The sequence below is a fragment of the Macaca thibetana genome, chromosome 7, assembly GCF_024542745.1.
Source record: "Macaca thibetana thibetana isolate TM-01 chromosome 7, ASM2454274v1, whole genome shotgun sequence".
NCBI classification, from domain to species: Eukaryota; Metazoa; Chordata; class Mammalia; order Primates; family Cercopithecidae; genus Macaca; species Macaca thibetana.
Genome location: NC_065584.1, coordinates 139,846,772 through 139,862,347, shown reverse-complemented (window position 1 = coordinate 139,862,347; position 15,576 = coordinate 139,846,772). Strand labels below are relative to the sequence as shown.

General features: G+C 42.1%; 1 protein-coding gene across 2 annotated transcripts in view; it reads left to right on the top strand.

Annotated features, from left to right (window-relative positions):
* The first annotated feature begins 1,028 nt into the window (after window positions 1–1,028).
* Window positions 1,029–15,576, top strand: part of DNAAF4 (dynein axonemal assembly factor 4) — a 64,304-nt gene continuing 49,756 nt past the window's right edge. For both annotated transcript variants that reach the window (XM_050799795.1, XM_050799794.1), the window contains exons 1-3: window positions 1,029–1,245; window positions 1,590–1,737; window positions 7,966–8,099. In XM_050799795.1, the coding sequence (XP_050655752.1) occupies window positions 1,123–1,245; window positions 1,590–1,737; window positions 7,966–8,099 (405 nt within the window). In that variant the 5' untranslated portion in view covers window positions 1,029–1,122. The remainder of the gene's footprint in view (window positions 1,246–1,589; window positions 1,738–7,965; window positions 8,100–15,576) is intronic.

Below are 15,576 nucleotides of genomic sequence, written 5' to 3'. Positions count from 1 at the left end.
ATAGAATTACCTTTGCTCTCTGAAACACCCAAACTATGGGGAACCAAACCTCATTCCCCTAAATTCTAACACTGTCTTACTGAGACACCTCATGATGTGTGTTCTCTCTTGCTTAGTAAGCAATGAATTTAACTTGTTCAACCACAAATGTCCCTGTGTCTCTGGCTGAAGGGAATATTTCAGAGATCTTAACAGTCTTTATTATGCTTTTTGATGAGGACCACCACTTCTCTTTTTTTTTTTTTTTTTTTTTGAGACAGAGTCTTGCTCTTGTTGCCCCAGGCTGGAGTGCAGTGGCACGATCTCGGCTCAGTGCAACCTCTGCCTCCCAGGTTCAAGGGATTCGCCTGCCTCAGCCTCCTAAGTAGCTGGGATTACAGGCACCATCACCTTTGGCTAATTTTTGTATTTTTAACAGAGATGGGGTTTCGCCATGTTGGCCAGGCTGGTCTCAAACTCCTAACCTCAAGTAATCCACCTCCCTCGGCCTACCACAGCGCTGGGATTACAGGCGTGAACCACCGCGCCCTACCCATGGAGTGCTTTTTTTCTTTTTCTTTTTTTTTTGAGACGGAGTCTCGCTGTGTCGCCCAGGCTGGAGTGCAGTGGCCGGATCTCAGCTCACTGCAAGCTCTGCCTCCCGGGTTTTTACGCCATTCTCCTGCCTCAGCCTCCCGAGTAGCCGGAACTACAGGCGCCCGCCACCTTGCCCGGCTAGTTTTTTGTATTTTTTAGTAGAGACGGGGTTTCACCGTGTTAGCCAGGATGGTCTCGAACTCCTGACCTCGTGATCCGCCCGTCTCGGCCTCCCAAAGTGCTGGGATTACAGGCTTGAGCCACCGCGCCCGGCCTTTTTCTTTTTTCTTAATCAGAGGATATGGTCCTACTTCTTTGACCACTCGCTTAGACTGCAAGGTAACTAACAATCCGCAACACACTCGGGTCTGGGGGCCTAGATAGTCACGCATGGAGTCCGCCAGGTGGTGGCGGCGGAGCACGCTGGGAACGCAGGGCTTCCGTCGGCCTGGCCCGGAAGGGCTGGCGCTTGGTAACGCCAGCTTCCCTAGCAACCAAGCAGGCGAAAGCAGCAGCCAGCCGCGCTCCGCTCCCATTGATCCCGGAATGCCCCTTCAGGTTAGCGATTACAGCTGGCAGCAGACGAAAACTGCGGTCTTTCTGTCTCTGCCGCTCAAAGGCGTGTGCGTCAGAGACACGGACGTGTTCTGCACGGAAAACTATCTGAAGGTAAGAATGCCAAGTCTTGCCTGCCGGTCCCCGGGGGTGTGGTCCGAAGCTTCTACAAGAGCGCAGCTGGGCACGAGCAACCGGCTCATCTTTACAGATAAACGTCCTAAATTTTTAATCCTGTTAAAAAAATGAATCCCATACAGGTGACACACCATCTGTAGACAGATCATCAGATCAGAGACTACTTTTATCCAGGGCTTCCTCATATGCCTTGCTAATCTTTCACTACCTGGAATATAGTGGGCCTTTTAGAAAGTTATTTTACCTTTTTCACGTATTTCTTAATACGCGTGCTTAATTTGTGTAACTAACTTAGTTTCTGTTTTCACCCTTCTGCATAGGTCAACTTTCCTCCATTTTTATTTGAGGCATTTCTTTATGCTCCCATAGACGATGAGAGCAGCAAAGCAAAGATTGGGAATGACACCATTGTCTTCACCTTGTATAAAAAAGAAGCGGCCATGTGGGAGACCCTTTCTGTGACGGGTGGTAAGTTCCTTTTTTTTTTTTTTTTTCTTTGAGACGGAGTGTCGCTCTGTCGCCCAGGATGGAGTGCAATGGCTTGATCTCGGCTTACTGCTACCTCCGCCCCCTCGGGTTCAAGGGATTCTCCTACCTCAGCCTCCCAAGTAGCTGGGATTACAGGTGCCCGCCACCACGCCCGGCTAAGTTTTTTTGTATTTTTAGTGGAGCGTTTCGCCATGTTGGCCAGGCTAATCTCAAACTCCTGACTTAAGTGATCCACCCGCGTCAGCCTCCGAAAGTGCTGGGATTACCGGTGTGAGCCACCACACCCGGCCAGATAGACTTTCCTTTTTTTCTCCAAGGTTCAATAGCTGGGTCTATGAAATAAACTAACAACAGAAGGATTGACAGAAGAAAATGTATAGAAATTTATTAATTTTTAATATTAGTGCTTAGGGGCATCACAGGGAAAAAAGTGAATACCCCCCAAATCAGTGAGATTTGAGAGTTTAGGGACTCTCTTAATAGGGGAAGGGGGAGGGGATGTAGGCCACTTAGAACAGGAAATGATTTTTAGGAAAGATGAATGGATCCTTAGAAGAATAGATAGGAGATGTGATAGTTTTTAACAAAGTTTGTCAGAGCGTGGTGTTGACTTGTAGTTTCCTCTTCTGGGAGAATAGTCAATATTCCGTGGTTAATGAAACTCCAGGAGAAGGGATTTATGACCCTGAGTTCCTTTTGGAAAATCTGTTTTTAGGCAGATAAGAGTTCAGAGAAAACCTCTCCCTGCATTTGCTGCTTTTCAGGTGCCTTTAACTCAAAATGATTGCTATATCAAAGCAGTATAGTTTGGGGTGGCATATCGTGAACTCTTTCAATTGCTCTTTTAGAAAAAAAAAAAAAAAGGCTTATGAGCCTAATTTAAGTGATACAATGCTTCAGCAGCCTTTTAAATAAACCTAAAGGCCAAATTAGTTAAAGTTAGCGCACATTAAGCAGAAGATGTGGGCGCATATCTTAAGGGTAAGCCCTCCTGATGTATAGCCTTTGTGGAATACTTAACTTTGCATTAGGCGTTAACATACCTGTAATTCCCTGAAACAACCTGTCACTTAGGTATTATTACCCTTTTCTTACAGGGGAGGCTACTGACACATGGAAAGTTTGAGTAATTGGCAAAATCACACAGCTAGTGACTGGCAGCCTGGAACTGGAGCCTTAGCAGTTTCACTCTAGAGCAGATGTACCCAACCCTGGCTACATATTTGAATCAGCTATGAAATTTTAAAATAATACCCTAAACCAGTCAAATCAGTTTTTGGGAATAGGATTCAGGTGTTGGTAGTTTTTGACAAGCTTTCCAGGGATTATAATGAGCAGCCAAAGTTGAAATCCCCAGTTGTTGTTTGTTTTGTTTGTTTTGAGAGACGGAGTCTCGCTGTCGTCCAGGCTGGAGTGCAGTGGCGTGATCTCGGCTCACTGCAACCTCCACCTCCTAGGTTTAAGTGATTCTTCAGCCTCAGCCTCCCAAGTAGCTGGGACTCCAGGCACATGCCACCATGTCCAGCTAATTTTTGTATTTTTTAGTAGAGACAGGGTTTCACTATATGTTGGCCAGGCCGGTCTCGAACTCCTGACCTCAAGTGATCCGCCCGCCTCGGCCTCCCAAAGTGCTGGGATTACAGGCCTGAGCCACCGCAACTGGCCTGACATCCCCAGTTTTAAAGTTAGTTCTCTGTAATCTTACTAAGTTAGTTGTCAGTACTTTGTACTGATACCAAGATCAGCTTCGATAGTCAGTACATGTCCTCTACTGCTTTAGCCCTGTGCTTCTTCCTTCTTTAGTTGTCATGTTTTCTAATACTTCATGTTTACTGCCTGGAATTTCTTTTTTTTAATTCTGGGTTTTTTAAGAGATAGAATCTCACTCTGTCACCAGTGCTGGAGTGTGATTGGTGTTATAGCTCTTTGTAACCTCAAACTCCTAGGTTCCAGCAATTCTCCTGCCTTGACCTCCTGAGTAGCTGGGACTACAGGTGTGCACCAAAACACCTAGTTAATTATTTTTATTTTTGTAGAGACAGGGTCTCACTATGTTGCCCATAGGTCTTGAACTCCTAGGCTCAAGTGATCCTCCCACTTTGACCTCCCAAATGCTGGGATTTCAGGCGTGAACCAGTACACCCAGCCTACTGCCTGGAATTTCTTTTAAGTCTTTGGCATTAAGCCTTGAATATGGACTCTTGAGGATAGAAAGAGTTGCAACCATTCTTTCTATCAAGGCTTTCTTGGTATCTTATAGTGGAATTTAATTTTTAATTTCCAAGACCAAGGTAGAATTTATTTTTCTAAGATCAGGTATTCAGCTCAGAAAATACTGGTTAAGGTAGGTTAACATAGCCAATTTACTTAAATTTTTTTTTCTTTTTTTTTTTAGTGAGCCCCAGACTACCTAAAGAGTTTTAAATAATCAGATTCCTGGCCGGGCGCGGTGGCTCAAGCCTGTAATGCCAGCACTTTGGGAGGCCCAGACGGGCGGATCACGAGGTCAGGAGATCGAGACCATCCTGGCTAACACAATGAAACCCCATCTCTACTAAAAATACAAAAAAATTAGCCGGGCGAGGTGGCGGGCGCCTGTAGTCCCAGCTACTCGGGAGGCTGAGGCAGGAGAATGGCGTAAACCCGGGAGGCGGAGCTTGCAGTGAGCCGAGATAGCGCCACTGCACTCCAGCCTGGGCGACAGAGCGAGACTCCGTCTCAAAAAAAAAAAAAAAAATCAGATTCCTGTTTTTTGACCTCTGACTTCCTCTGTGACTCAGTAAGTCTATATTGGGGCCTGAGGATGTCATAAAACACACCCAGGCTGTTTTGACTTCTTACCTAAAATTGAATGTACATTTATTTTGACTCTTATAAATTAACTTTTTCTGCAAAGGACCAGATAGTATTTTAGACTTCGCAGGCACTATGGCCTCTGTCACATCTATTCAACTCTGCCACTGTAGCACAAAAGTAGCCACAGATGATTCGTATTTATGGACATTGAAATTTGAATTTCATCTAATTTTTACATGCCACAAAATATTATTTTGATTTTTTTCATTCGTTTAAAAATGTGAAAATTATTCAAGGCTTGTGGGCTGAGGGGAAACAGGTGGCAGGTTGGATTTGGCCCGGGGTCATAGTTTGACAACCTCTGACTTAAACAAATCAAAACAGTCCTAAAACTAACTAAAGCTGAGCGCAGTGGCTCATGCTTGTAATCCCATCATTTTGGGAGGCCAAGGCAGGTGAATCGCCTGACGTCAGGAGTTTGAAACCAGCCTGGCCAACATGGTGAAACCCTGTCTCTACTAGAAATACAAAAATTAGTCGGGTGTGGTAGTGGGTACCTGTAATCCCAGCTACTTGGGAGGCTGATTCAGGAGAATCGCTTGAACCCGGGTGGTGGAGGTTGCAGTGAGCTGAGATCTCATCATAACACTCCAGCCTGGTCAACAGAGCGAGACTCTATCTCAAAAATAAATAAATAAATAAACCATTAATTTATATCACAATTAACGAACATTGATTTTACTTCAGAAACCAGGTTTAAAATTCTTTGAGAAATCAAACTCAGTTTGCCAGGTGCGGCGGCTCACACCTGTAATCGCAGCACTTTGGGAGGCCGAGGCAGGCTGATCATCTGAGGTTGGGAGTTCGAGACCAGCCTGACCAACATGGAGAAACCCCATCTCTACTAAAAATACAAAATTAGCCAGGCGTGGTGGTGCATGCCTGTAATCCCAGCTACTCTTGAGGCTGAGGCAGGAGAATCACTTTAACCCAGGAAGCGGAGGTTGCAGTAAGCCGAGATTGTGCCACTGCACTCCAACCTGGGCAACAAGAGTGAAACTCGGTCTCAAAAAAAAAAAAAAAAAAGAAAGAAAACTCAGTTTTGCCAGGTACAGTGGCTCATGCCTAAAATAATCTCAGCACTTTAGGAGGCCAAGGTAGGACGATCATTTGAGCCCAAGAATTCAAGACCAGCCTGGGCAACATAGGGAGACTTAAAAAAAGAAAAAAATTAGCTGGGCATGGCGGCATGTGCCTTATAGTCCCAGCTACTTGGGAGGCTGAGGTGGGAGGATCACTTGAGCCCAAGAGTTGGAGGCTGCAGTGAGCCATGCTCATACTGCTGCACTCCAACCTGGGTGACAGTATGTGACCCTCTCTTAAAAAAAAGAAATCAAACTCAGATTTACTTGCAATTCGGTGGGATTATTTATTTAACCTTTTTTTCCACATAAAATATCGTGGAACTCCAGTTTATACACCAAGACCCTCTGCCTCATTATTCAAACTCTAATTTTTCTCATTTGTTCTGGAAATTCCTTCTTCATACCCTCTTTAATTTCTATTAGACATGGAGTATTTCATTTGGGAAGTTAATACTCTTCCAGTATGTCTGACCCTGAAGCTGACTCAACTGTCTACCTTCCTGTTTTTAAAAAGGAGGAGAGATGAGAAGAGGCTTCAGACCTAGTTTTAGTCAGATGAATAAAATTACACACTTTTACTTACCTCTAACTGAAATTTAACGTTCTCTTCAATTGTGAAGATAGGCAACAAACGATAGTAGTGTCTTAGTCTGTTTGGGTACTATAACGAAATACCATCAACTGAGAAGCTTATAAACAACAGAAATTTATTTCTCACAGTCCTGTAGGCTGGGAAGTCCAGATCAAGGTACTGGACCCAAATTAGGTGGGTGTGGTGATGCATGCCCGTAGTCCTAGCTGCTTGGGAGGCTGAGGCAGGAGAATTGCTAATTGCTTGAACCCAGGAGGCAGAGGTTGCAGTGAGCTGAGATCGGGCCACGGCACTCCAGCCTGGTGACAGAGCAAGACTCTGGCTCAAAAAAAAAAAAAAAAATAGTATATCACTAATGTTTTATGAGTGTTTTTAGTATAACAAAGTTATACATAATATATACAAAGTTTCTTTGTAGACCTGTATATTTTATTTCATACATTTTAAAACATTGTGAAAGGATCTATATTCACTACTCTGCCAAGGTGTCTGCTGCACAAAAAAGGTTAAGAACCCATGCTTGGGATATGATTCATCCCTCTACCCACCCCTTATCTACTCTCCCCAACTTTATCTTCCCCTCAAGTTTTCTCAGCTCCCCTTCTGTTTTTTTTTTTCTGCTCAAAGGCTAGATCTTTTCCCTCAGGCCCTGATCTTTCCTTCTATAAGATAATTTACCCACTAACGGATCACAGCCTGCATTTTGTGAAACATTGAGCCACACCAAATATAAAAATAACTGAGTTCTTGCGCGGTGGCTCACACCTGTAATTCCAGCACTTTGGGAGGCCAAGGTAGGAGCATAGCTTGAACCCAGGAGTTCAAGACCAGCCTGGGCAATATAGTGAGACCTCGTCTCTACGTAAAATTTAAAAATTAGCCGGATGTGGTGGCACACACCTGTAGTCCCAGCTACTCAGGAAGCTGAGGTAGGAGGATTGCTTGAGCCTAGGAGGTTAAGGTTGTGGTAAGCTGTGATTGCTCAACTGCACTCCAGCCTGGGTGACAGAGGGAGATCTTGTCTCAGGAAACCAAACAAACAAACAAACCGTGAATGGTAAGGTTTTATATACATACGATATATATAAAATATAAAATATATAATATAAAAATATATAATATATATCATATCATATACATATATGATATATATTACATATATAAAAAAATTTCATGCTACTTTATAATTTTTCTTAGGGCTGGCCTTGTACTCTCATTAGGTGTAAATTATTGCTTTATATTTTTGAAGGAGATTGATCATTTTAGATGATCTCAACTCATCTTTCCTAGGAGACCTTGGAGTGATGATTTATTGTGATCAGGTTTATATGCAAATAGCCCTAGTTTCCTAACAGAGAAGGAAGAGGATAAATGTGTCCTTGCACCTTCGTCCTCACCTTCTCCCTCTCATTACCTGCCTCTTGTGTCCCTCCCCCACCCCTTCCTCTTCCTCTCCACCCCCTTCATTCTGTGGTCATTCATTATGACTACAGTTAGTTGCTTACCTTTTAGTATTAGCTTCTTGGCCAGTTTAATATTGAAAAATGTTTTCCATGCTCCTTGTGAAGTTGGGTCCAAAGAAATCTCATCCTGGTTCAGTTTATTTAAGTAGTTTTCTCATAAGTAAAGCAAATTTATCATAATTCTAATTTAGCAATATTCTGTACATTTTAGTTGACAAAGAGATGATGCAAAGAATTAGAGAAAAATCTATCTTGCAAGCACAAGAGAGAGCAAAAGAAGCTACAGAAGCAAAAGCTGCAGCAAAGAGGGAAGATCAAAAATATGCACTAAGTGTCATGATGAAGGTAAGTTGCGATTGACAGGCAAGTACTCTAAAGAGATAATAGTAGACTGTGTGAGGTTAGTGGGTTCCAGCTACTGGACTTCCTCAGCATTTTCTTCATACTTTTTTTATAAGAATTACTGTGTTATATAGGCTGTCTGCTATTTATATGTGTTTTTTATTTTTATTTTTACTTTTCTTGAGATGGAGTCTCATTCTGTCACCCAGGCTGGAGTGCATTGGCACGATCTCCGCTCACTGCAACCTCCATCTCCCAAGTTCAAGCGATTTTCTTGCCTCAGCCTCCTGAGTAGCTGGGATTACAGGCGCCCACTACCATGCCCAGCTAATTTTTTTTTGTATTTTTAGGAGAGACAGGGTTTCACCATGTTAGCCAGGATGGTCTTGATCTCCTGACCTCGTGATCTGCCTGTCTCGGCCTCCCAAAGTGCTGGGATTACAGGCGTGATCCACCATGCCTGACCTATATATGTTCTTGAAAATCTGAATGAAAGTCAAAGGTGTAAAAGTTGGACAATTGTTTCAGGGAGAGGGTTCTATTTCTAGGGGAGAAAAAATAAAGTTGCAGTGGTGCAAGTGTTTTGCTTCTTTATAAACCTTGGAGTAACGGACATGATTTTTAAAACAAGAAAAGCATATTTAAAACACTATGTCAAATTTTTTTAACTGTTAAGAGTTTTAAGTGAAAGTTTTAATCAGCAATATATTTTTTGAGAAACAATTCACATTCCATATAATTTACCCATTTAAAGTGTACAATTTAATAGTTTTTAGTACATTCAGAGTTGTATAACCATTACTACAGTCAATTTTAGAACATTTTCATCACCCCCCAATAAACACCAATACCCATTAGCAGCCATCCCCCATTTACCGTAACATTTAGTCTTAGGCAACTGCTTATCTACTTTCTGTCTCAATAGATTTACCTATTTTGACTAATTTTTACAAAAAACTTATTATCTCAGGCCGAGCACGGTGGCTCATGCCTGTAATCCTAGCACTTTGAGAGGTCGAGGTGGGCAGATGACGAGGTCAGGAGTTCAAGACCAGCCTGGACAACATAGTGAAACCCCGTTTCTACTTAAAATACAAAAATCATCCAGGCATGGTGGTGGGCACCTGTAATCCCAGCTACTCGGGAGGCTGAGGCAGGAAAATCGCTTGAACTTGGGAGGTGGAGGTTGCAGTGAGCGGAGATTACACCACTGCACTCCAGCCTGGGTGACAGAGTGAGACTCTATCTCAAAAAAAAAAATTTCTTATCTCAGGTTCCCATTTTGAAATCTTGATATGACTAAGGAATCTATAGTATGCATTATTTAAGATTTTTTGTGGACCCATGACTGTTTTTTGGATTTTCATAACTAGCATTGTTTTTTTTATCATCAATAGTTCATGATTCCAAAGATTTCTCCACTTCTTTTATCACTTTCACTTAACTTTTATATATAGCGTATGGTTATATATTTTGTCTTTTTTTTTTGAAATGGAGTCTGGCTCTGTTGCCCAGGCTGGAGCACAGTGGTACGATCTCGGCTCACTGCAACCTCCGCCTCTCAGGTTCAAGCAATTCTCATGCCTCAGTCTCCTGAGTAGCTGGGACTATAGATGTGCACCACCACGCCTGGCTAATTTTTTGTATTTTTAGTAAAGACGGGGTTTCACCATATTGGCCAGGCTGGTCTCGAACTCCTGACCTCAAATGATTCACCCGCCTTGGCCTCCCAAAGTGTTAGGATTACAGGCATGAGTCGCCACACTCAGCCATATAGTTTGTCTTTTACTTAGTAATTGAACTGGTCAGCTGGTCAAAGATTCCTGCCTTTAGTATACTTAATTCCATCTTCTCTTTGTTGTGTGATCACAGCTGTTGACCTTTTGATTTTATCATTTTCCTGAATTTAAAAAAATATATAAAATTTGTGACAATAGTTAAGTATTCACTGAAATAATAAAACAGTTAAATAATGGCACACATACTGCTATACTGGTATGTCAAAACAGAACAGTTGACCGGCAGGAAGCACCACTATGCTGTACCTTGAAGCTTTTAATCTGCTAATGTATGAAAGCTTGACTTTGGTATTTGGAAAGGTGATTTAGAGGAATTAATATATAAAATACGAAGATATGGGTTATATTAAGAGGACAGAGCCTACAAAAGCCAGTATTCTGTTCCACAAACTGTTTTCTCTCTTCCCTCAGTAGCGTTGAGGGACTATGTTTTGTTTCATCCTTATTATAGACATTATCAAGTAAAGTGGTGCTCAAACATTTGGATGAATTAATATGAATGCATTGCTGTAGTACTATATCCTGTAGCAAACATCTACTTTGGTGAATAGCTGAAGGTATTTTCACTCTGTGCAATCTTAGACACTTCTTAGAAAAGAACTTTGATGATCCAGTAAGAGCAAATAGTAACAAAAGGCAACCTATTGTTAGCTTAAGTTAGCATAAATTAATTTAAAACTTGAAGGACATCTACCAAAAATTAGTGGTTTTCAAGTAGTAACCTTTTAAAAAATAATTAGCGGGGCTGTGTCAATTCGCTATGCTGTGTGTACAGGTATTATTCTGCTTTAGCTACCATAACAAAATGTTGTTTAACAGAAATTTATTTTCTCGTAGATCAAGGTCTGGTAGGGTCTCTTTCTGGTTAGACTCTCTGTTTTTGGGGACTTCTTGCTGTGTTCTCACATGGTGGAGAGAGAGCACACAAGGAAGCTATTCAGTGTTTCTTATAAGGACACCAATCCTATGAGATCAGGGCCCCACCCTAATAACTTCATTTAACCTTGATTACTTCTATAGAGCCCAGACTATGTACAAATGTAGTCACACTGAGGGTTAGAGCTTCAACAGAGGAATTTTGGAGGGAAACAAGTGTTTAATCTGTAACACTGTGTAAAAAACCATCCAAAAGTTAGTGGCTTAAAACAACAAACACTTATTTCTCAAACTTTTTTGTGTTGGTTAGATGATTCTTGTAATCTGAGGCTGGCTCAGTTGTGACTGGACGTTCTAGGGTGGCTTCACTCACATGTCTAGAGCCTTGACTGAGAGAGCTGAAGCGTCTCCCCATGTAGTATCTCATCCTTCAGGAGCCTAGCCCAGGTTTCTTTGCTTGGTAGTCTTAAGAATCCTAGCATCAAGAGAGGGAAAGCCCCACTGCACAAGTGCTTTTAAAGCTTCTACTGTGTCATATTTGCTAATGTACCATTAGCCACAGCAAGTCACATAGCCAAGCCCAGATTTAAGAATTGGAAAAATACACTGTACCTCTTCTTGGAAAGAAGGATTAAGTCACATTGCAAAGTAGTATGTATATAGGGATGGGAAGAATTCGTGGCCATTTTATAGTTTACTCTGTTTAAATTTAAAAGATTAGGATTTAATTATAAAGGGGATTTGACTCATCTAGCAAAAAAAGTTCAGAGAGAGAACAATGATCAGATGTGGTTAAATCAACGTTTGGACCCCATCTCTGCAGCATCTCTAGCACTGCCTTTTCTTTGTGCCTGCTTCATTCTCGGGCTGATGATAGTGAGATGATCCACATCTGTACTTAATAGGGCCCGGAGGAAGATAAACCATCTGCTATTTTGGCTCTCTTTGGCTCTCTTTTAAGCTCCATAAAACAATGGTTTCGGATATTGTGTGACAATATTAATAATGGTAATTTTTTTTTTCTTTGTTTGTTTGTTTGTTTGTTTTGAGACAGGGTCTCATTCTGTTGCCCAAGCTGGAATACAGTGACTTGATCTTGGCTCACTGCAACCTCCACCTTTCAGGTTCAAGTGATTGTCCTGCCTCAGCCTCCCCAGTAGCTGGGACTACAGGCATGTGCCACCACGCCCGGCTAGTTTTTGCATTTTTTGGTAGAGATGGGGTTTCACTATGTTGGCCAGGCTGTTCTTAAACTTCTGTCCTCAAGTGATCTGCCTGCCTCAGCCTCCCAAAGTGCTGGGATTATAGGCATGAGCCACCATGCCCAGCTGAGTTTTATGTATGTTTACATGCACCTTTATTTCAAGTCATTATTGTTTCTGATTTGGTTCACTACATCAGCTTCTCTGTATCTTTGTTGCAGATCTATCATTCATTAACTAACAAACATTATTGAACACCGTGAAAGGTGCTGAGACAGAGCTGAACAAGCCAGTCTTCACTTTCACTTTACTCATAGTCTAAAGAGGGTAACAGACAAGAAAAATCAAAGGTTGTACCAAATATTCATAAGTGATCATTGGAGGATAGAAAGAAAACACTGGTTTGCGACCAGCCTGGGCAACATGGCAAAACCCCATCTCTACTAAAAATACAAAAAAATTAGCCAGGCGTGGTGGTGTGCACCTGTAGTTCCAGCTACTTGGGAGGCTGAGGTAGGAGGATCACTTGAATCTGGGAGGTGAAAGTTGCATAAGCCAAGATCATTGCACTGCTGCATTCCAGCCTGGGTGAGACTAAGACCCTGTCTCAAAGAAAAAAAAAGAAAAAGAAAAAAGAAAGAAAAAGAAAAAAAACCCCACTGGTACAAGATTGGTATTTCGGACGGGCGCGGTGGCTCACGCCTGTAATCCCAGCCCGAGGCGGGTGGATCATGAGGTCTGGAGAGCGAGACCATCCTGGCTAACACGGTGAGACCTCGTCTCTACTAAAAAAATACAAAAAATTAGCCAGGCGTGGTGGCGGGCGCCTGTAGTCCCAGCTACTCAAGAGGCTGAGGAGGAGAATGGCGTGAACCCAGGAGGCGGAGCTTGCAGCGAGCCGAGATCACGCCACTGCCCTCCAGCCTGGGCGACAGAGTGAGATTCCGCCTAAAAAAAAAAAAAAAAAAAAAAAAAAAAAAAAAAAAAGATTGGTATTTCCTTCTGAGAGTATGGTCAAGCTGAATCCTGGAGAATGAATCACAGTTAGGTTCCTGGTAGCAAGAGAGGGCAAACCCCATTGCAGAAGTGCTTTTAAAACCCCTGCTGTGTCATATTTCCTAATGTACCATTAGCCAAATCAAGTCTCATACCCAAGTTCAGATTTAAAGATTGGAAAAATAGATTATACTTCTTCTTGGAAAGCGAGGTATAATGGGAAAATGACATCACAGTTTGAATAAGTATATGAAAATAAGGAACACAAGGGAACATTTATTGGTCAGAAATAATATCCTTAGATTTTGAAAAAATTTCTCAAAGGTAATAGAGAACTCTCTTAAGGGATTTTCAACAAAAATGTAACATTAGTTGGGTTTGTCTTTTAGGAAGCTCGTTCTGGCTACTGAGTTTGAAGAGGTTGCAGGGAGGAGGCAGAGTTTTTGTAAAGATGGAGAAATTTTGAGCATACTTATATGTTGAAGAAGGAAGCTAGTAAAGAGGGGAAGGTTGATAATACAAGAGAGAAGATTGATGATGGAGCCATTTTCTGGTGATATGGGGATATTTTATCTTTTTTGTTAATTAAAAAAAAAATTTTTTTTTGGAGACAGGACCTGTTGTCCAGGTTGGAGTGCAGTTACAACTCACTGCATTGACCTTCCAGGCTCAAGAGATCCTCCCATCTCAGCTTCCCAAGTAGCTGGGACTATAGGCATATGCCACCATGCCCTGCTAATTTTTTTGTAATTTTTTAGAGATGGGATCTCACTATGTTGCCCAGAAGGAACAAAGAATGGATATCTAAGGATCTGGAAAATTCTTAAGCACACAGATAATTAAAGGAATTTTTACTTTGCTTGGTAAAGAAGCAGGGTTGGCCGGGCAGGGTGGCTCATGCCTGTAATTCCAGCACTTTGGAGGGCCGAGGCGGGCAGATCACCTGAGGTCGGGAGTTCGATTTCAGCCTGGTCAATATGGTGAAACCCTGTCTCTACTAAAAATACATAAATTAGCCAGGTGTGGTGGCAGCTACCTGTCATCCCAGCTACTCTGGAGGCTGAGTCAGGAGAATTGCCTGAACCCAGGAAGTGGAGGTTGCAGTCAGCCGAGATCATGCCATTGCACTCCAGCCTGGGTGACAAAGAGTGAAATTTCATCTCAAAAAAAAAAAAAAAAAAAAAAAAAAAAAAACAACCAAACAAACAAAAACACGAGGCAGGGTCATCGGCAGAAAGGGAGAGATTGAGGTGGAGGTATAGGGATGTGAGGTGATTAGTGGAAGCTTGGAATACTGACGCCAGACTAATCTTCCAAAATGCTTTTTTTCCTCTTTGGTAATCTTGGCTGCTACTGCCTGCTTTCCTTCTTCACTATTTTGTTCTGTAGGTTACCAACTTCTATCTTGAATTTTTTTTTTTTTTTTTTAATCATTTCTTGTTTTTGTTTTGTTTTCCACTTCAGTGGAACTCTTTTTTCCGACTGATCTTTTAAACTGGATAGGTCAAATTTGAAGTGTGTTATTCTGCTGTGGTTTCTTAAAGTTGAAACCCAGAAACCTTAATCTTTGAAAGAACTTTGCCTGATCATGCAGATAAGGTATGAGTTGCTAGTTGTCTAGGTAATGCCATAGGACCTCAAAATGATCCTTATCAGTGAATGCACATGCCGTGTTTATCATGGGCATGTATAACTAATGTACAAAAAGACCGCAATGAACTGCTTTGCCATTTTATTCTATTTTATTTGTTATTTTATTTTATTTTTTATTTTTTTGAGACAGTCTCACCCTTGTCGCCTAGGCTGGAGTGCAGTGGCGTGATCTCAGTTCACTGCAACCTCCACCTCCCAGATTCAAGCAATTCTCCTGCCTCAGCCTCCCGAGTAGCTGGAATTACAGGCGTCTGCCACCACGCCGGGCTAATTTTTGTATTTTTGTAGAGACGGGGTTTCACCATGTTGACCATGCTGGTCTCGAACTCCTGACCTCAGGTGATCCATTCGCCTCAGCCTCCCAAAGTGCTAGGATTACATACATAATACATACATATTTACATATATTTTTAAATATTTTTAAAATTTCTTTTTCTTTTTTTTTATTGTTATACTTTAAGTTCTAGGGTACGTGTGCACAACGTGCAGCTTTGTTACATATGTATACATGTGCCATGTTGGTGTGCTGCACCCATTAACTCGTCATTTACATGAGGTATATCTCCTAATGTTATCCCTTCCCCCTCCCCTCACCCCACAACAGGCCCCAGTGTGTGATGTTCCCTATCCTGTGTCCGAGTGTTCTCATTGTTCAATTCCCACCTGTGAGTGAGAACATGTGGTGTTTGGTTTTCTGTCCTTGCGATAGTTTGCTGAGAATGATGGTTTCCAGCTTCATCCATGTCCCTACAAAGGACATGAACTCATCGTTTTTTATGGCTGCATAGTATTCCATGGTGTATATGTGCCACATTTCTTTTTCTTTTTTTTTTTTTTTTGAGACGGAGGCTCGCTCTGTCGCCCAGGCTGGAGTGCAATGGCCGGATCTCAGCTCACTGCAAGCTCCGCCTCCCGGGTTCACGCCATTCTCCTGCCTCAGTCTCCCAAGTAGCT